Source organism: Clupea harengus, chromosome 18 (genome assembly GCF_900700415.2).
Source record: "Clupea harengus chromosome 18, Ch_v2.0.2, whole genome shotgun sequence".
Classification (NCBI taxonomy): Eukaryota; Metazoa; Chordata; class Actinopteri; order Clupeiformes; family Clupeidae; genus Clupea; species Clupea harengus.
Window position 1 is genome coordinate 16,812,996 of NC_045169.1, and position 5,000 is coordinate 16,817,995.

A 5,000-nucleotide genomic window follows, 5' to 3' on the forward strand; every position below is an offset into this window, starting at 1 on the left:
CTTAACACCGGTCACACATTACAGCGACCTCGCCTGAACACATATAAGACTACATAAAGGTTCTCTCTCCTCATTAAGGTCCTAAAGTGACAAGTGGGTCAGTGAAGAAATTAAACTCATGTCAGAAAAAGACCTAAACAGTCGTTTACAAACACAAACTTTCAAGGGCCACTTTTCCACTAGCCACCACAAGGAATGTGTCAGATTTGACTTGCATTAATCAGTGTGTTTACCCTCCTAAAATTTCAGACCATAAAACTGCCCAACATCGCCCTATATGGACAAATTAGGTTTTCCTGCCAGTGTCAATGCATAAACAGATACACTAAACATGACCAATGCATAAACAGATACACTGCACTACTTTACAAGATGAATGTAAAATTCCGACTCCCAAATGAACCCCACCTGTGGGCTATTATTGCCTCTGTTACATAATTGAAAGTGCATTCGCCATGGTAACAGCGCCTACCTTTCTGGGCGTGGGGAGGGTGGAGCGGTCGGAGCTGTGCTTGGAGGGGGCGGGGCTGCAGGGCACCTGGTAGGGGTCGGGGAGGGGTCGTCCCTCCACCTCGGCCACCATGCACTCCTGATAGAGCGTGGATTTGAGGAAGCGCGCGTAGCTGTCGAACTTCATCAGGTTGAAGATCTGAGCAGCGGTTGGGGAGCGATAGAGGAATAGAGACAGGAAGGGAAGAAGGTGAGATGTGTTGATGTGTACGTCAACAATATTCATGATCGCAGCTGATGCAGAGTATAATTTGATTTCAGCATCAACAGAAATACAGGATATGTGTGTGTGTGTGTGTGTGTGTGTGTGTGTGCATGTTTGTGTGTGTGTGTGCATGTCTGTCTTTGTATGCATGTGTGTGTATGAATGTGTGCATGTGTGTGTGTATGTGTGCATGTGTGTGTGTGTGTGTGTGTACGTGTGTGTATGTTCTAATTCTTGATCACTCTCTCACCTGCAGCTGCGGCTCCCTGAACATATCCGGCTGCGGTGCGTTGAGGACGTTGTCGGCGAGCTGTGCCTGGCTGTCGATGTTGACCGGCGTGCTCGCTTGACTGGACAGGAAGCTGTTGTAGATCTCCTGAGCCTTCTGGGATAGCTGCAAACAGGAAGAGGAAGGAAACACTCCATTAGTGAAAATGACAATGATCAAATTTCAGCCAGTCACCATGCAGTCTGACATCAACTGACCTCCTTCAACACTAACAAAAAGCTCTATGTTAAACTGTCATTAAATATCTACAAGTTTATCTATTTTACAGGGATTTTAAATGATTCCAAACAGATTTAAACAACAGGTACATGCTGTTACTGAATACACACCTAAAAGTCTATACTAAGAGGTTCTTAGCTTTTTGCCGTCTGTAGACTGATGTTTAAAACTGGCTAAAAATGAACATAGAAATTATTCATTTGATCGATTATTTATACAACAGCCTCACCTGGTTCTTGTCAGCCTCAGGCACCTGGCTGAAGAACTCACAGGCTTGCCAGAACATAAGGTTCTCCTCACTGAACTCCTTCTTCAGGAACTCCTGTTAACAAACAAAAGCAGCCGAGTTACACACTGTAGGGATGATAGGGTTCGCCTGAGGGAACATGTATTCATTGTTACACTAGGTCTCCATTGCTCGTAGCTTGATTGTTCTCTCCTTTGTACGTCGCTTAGGATAAAATTACTAAATGTAAATGAATGTAAATGTAACTAGAGGTACAAATACACCACACACTGTCTGATAGGGTTCGCCTGAGGGAACTATCACTACTCAGTGAAGCTCGGTGTCAAGGTTCTAGTCGACTGTCTGTCTCAGGATGTATAAACCTGTGGTAGTAACACAGCTGGAAGACTGGGCGGGCTTTGCTAAGGCCATGCGCCTAGTTAATTTGTAAATATCCCATCTGTATCAAACATAAATGTATTAACTGAATATTAAGTGGCTTCACACAGAGGTGTGTGTTGACTAGTAACGAAATAAAATCAGATGTTATTTGGTGTGCCAGACAGCGTGCAATTGAAATCAAACTTAAATTTAGCTTCTGAGTCCCACAAATTGACGTTTTATGTTCCTGGTTTATTGTGTGTGTGCACGGTGCCTGACTCATCCAGCATCTAATGTGCCTGTAATTTAAATGAGGCTTAGATGTTGTTGTTTGTGCCACATTTGGTTAAATTTAGCTGCATTGTCCTGAGAGGTGCAGACGACAGGTGGAGAAGCACTTACGGAGAAATAGCGGACGCCCACTGGATCCTGCAGCAGGCGCTCAAAGCTGACGGCCCATGATGCAACGCGGCGCTCCAACAGGCGGCGGTGGCTCTGCGGGCCGGGCAGGCTGCCGTTGCTGTTGAGGCTGGTCTCGCTACCGCACGCCTGCAGGTCTGCACAACGCAGCTCTAGACACGGGTCAAAGGTCATAAGGTCAGGAGGGGGGTGGGGGTCACTGATCTCCAGACAGCACAGGATGACCAGGCAACCAACCAACTTTAAGCCAAATCTGAAGCGTAGGACACACTCACTGTTTGTTTTATGCTTCATTTGATTTAGTGTTGGTATGTGTTAGCATCAGGATAAATAAAACAGATGTCAATATCAACTTGATTTTAAAACACGACAGTAACACTTTTTGCCTGCTTTGTGGTTCGCTAAATTTAGCCTTAGTGAGTGCTTGTTTTAAGGGATGCTTTTAACTCTCAGCAGACCAACTTCGATTATAAAGTTATAAATGTGAGCTCTAAGGCTCATAATAAGATAAATTAGGTGGTCCTTACAGAAGAGGATTTGTTGTACATAATGTGATCCCTTAAAAGGGTTAGAATCGCAGATGAAAGGGAAATACTCCCTGCCACGCATGAGCTAAATTCAGCACGTTTTAACAGGATTGGAGCCCATATTTCAGAACAGAGGGAAGGGAATGGAGATAGCTGTGGCAGGTTATGGCGCACATTAGTATAAATTGATCACCTGAGGAATCTTACAAGAGTCAAAAGAGACCACCAAATCACTTAAAAAGTCTTAAAAAATGTAAGATCTCCAAAAAGATTTCAAGCTCGGTCTCGACAAGGGGGGGGGGGGGGGGGGGGGTAGGATGGTGGGGTAAGATGGGGTGTTAATCCTCCACGTGTGATTTATGGATCCTCATATTTACACATATTTGGCCTTCACCTAGTCTCAGCGAGCCCTAGCTGCAGATAAATCCAAACCAAAGTGACAGATAACACACAACTGCATTCTACTCTGTCGTTATTTATAAAACATGAACATCGGCCAACGCGCTGCAACCTTGGGTCGAACAGCTACAGGGCAGATACACCCAAGTCCTCCTCAGCATAAAATGTTAATTTAATGCTCAGGTTCGTCCGACACATAAAACATACTGATAGAAATAATACATTTAAGCGACAACCTCTTCAAAAACATATATTGATCATGTATTACAAATATGCAAATTACCAAATGTTGGTTTGACATTTTTTGGATAAAAGCATGTGCCAAATGACGACATGTAAATGTCCATTTTCCATTCCAATATACAGTAGCTTACATTGCTGTCCTACAGTAACCTAATATAAAAACACAATCGGGTAATTGTATGCACTACGGCATAATCACTTATACTAGTGTATGGGTCTTTGAATTAAGATACTAAAAAGCTGCGAGCCTGACCACGTTACAAGGCACCTATTAAGAATGTGAGCCAATGAGAGAACACTGCGTTGGCACAGGGACTCAATCATGAACCCCAGGTGTAGAATCACAAACTCCTGGGGTACAATCATGAGCCCCAGGTGTAGAATCATGAGCCCCAGGTGTAGAATCATGAACCCCAGGGGGCACAAGTTCCACTCCGCCCCGGTCTAGCCTGATCAAAGCCGGGGTCACACCCTTGATCAGTGTCATGCTGAGCTTTTCATGGTCACCCCAGCCGGCCCCATCCCCCAAGACACAGCACTGTCATGGGGTCAGTGTGCTCCATAGAACCCTGACCTCAGTAGAAAGTGCACTAAAAGTATCAGACTCCTTCAGACACTCCTAGAATTTTCAGCAATACTTTTTGTCCTCTCAGGGCCACCACACCTTCTCCTAGAACTTGAACTGAACTTGCCTGAGTTTGCAGCATAGGATAGATTGGCAACATTTGCCAAAACCAAGAAGCCTCTTTTCCAAGACACTGGAAAAACTCTTTTCCAATCTATCTTTCACTAACAGTTTAACACCATGTAGCCCATGAATGTGCCAGTTTACTCCGATGCAGGGGAAACTGTTTTTGGAGTAACTCAGTAAAACTCTGGAGCTCTGGCGTCTGTGCCTGAGACCTCGCAACACTCGAGACTGTGGTATTTACAAACGTCTTTTCACACCACCGAGGACAGCAAACACACAGCAAACAGACTTTTACACCCTTTCACAAACACACAGCACCACCACCGGCAGTAAACCTCTAATGAAAACAACCACAGCCTAGCCAACAGCCTCCACAGTCCCTCCACCTGTTGCCATTTTCCCAGAGGACAATCTCGAGTCTCCATTCTGACAAGTCAACCACCGCCACTACCTAGCCTACTATTTCAACCATGTATCTGTGGGTACTCTGCACTTAAGTGATTACTTTGTTTAAGGTTTTCAGACAGTGTACATCTCTAATGAGTAGGGCTATATGCTGTTGCCAATTTGTTAACCACAGCCCTGAGTTCATCTTGTGACCAAATGGACAAACACAAGAAGTAGCCAAAGTCAACTTAAGTATAACAACCACAGTCAATGACACATAGCTACAGCTCTTGTTACTGTGTAATTATCACAGGGAGCATATTGTATCACACCACTGTAAACACATTTACAAAACCCTACAACTATTCTAACCATAGTACAATGTAGCAATTTACATCAAACTCTAAAACTATCCGAACTGTAGTACAATGTAGCCATTTACAACAAACTCTACAACTATGCGAACCTCAGTATAATGTAGCCATTTACAAGATATCATTGTG

General features: G+C 44.2%; 1 protein-coding gene across 2 annotated transcripts in view; it reads right to left on the reverse strand.

Moving 5' to 3' along the window:
- Positions 1-5,000, reverse strand: part of rgs12a (regulator of G protein signaling 12a) — a 37,142-nt gene that overhangs the window by 13,599 nt on the left and 18,543 nt on the right. For both annotated transcript variants that reach the window (XM_042710363.1, XM_031584800.2), the window contains 4 exons: positions 2,233-2,402; positions 1,453-1,545; positions 966-1,109; positions 473-649 (listed from right to left, as the gene is read on the reverse strand). In XM_042710363.1, coding sequence (XP_042566297.1) covers positions 473-649; positions 966-1,109; positions 1,453-1,545; positions 2,233-2,402 — 584 coding nt within the window. The remainder of the gene's footprint in view (positions 1-472; positions 650-965; positions 1,110-1,452; positions 1,546-2,232; positions 2,403-5,000) is intronic.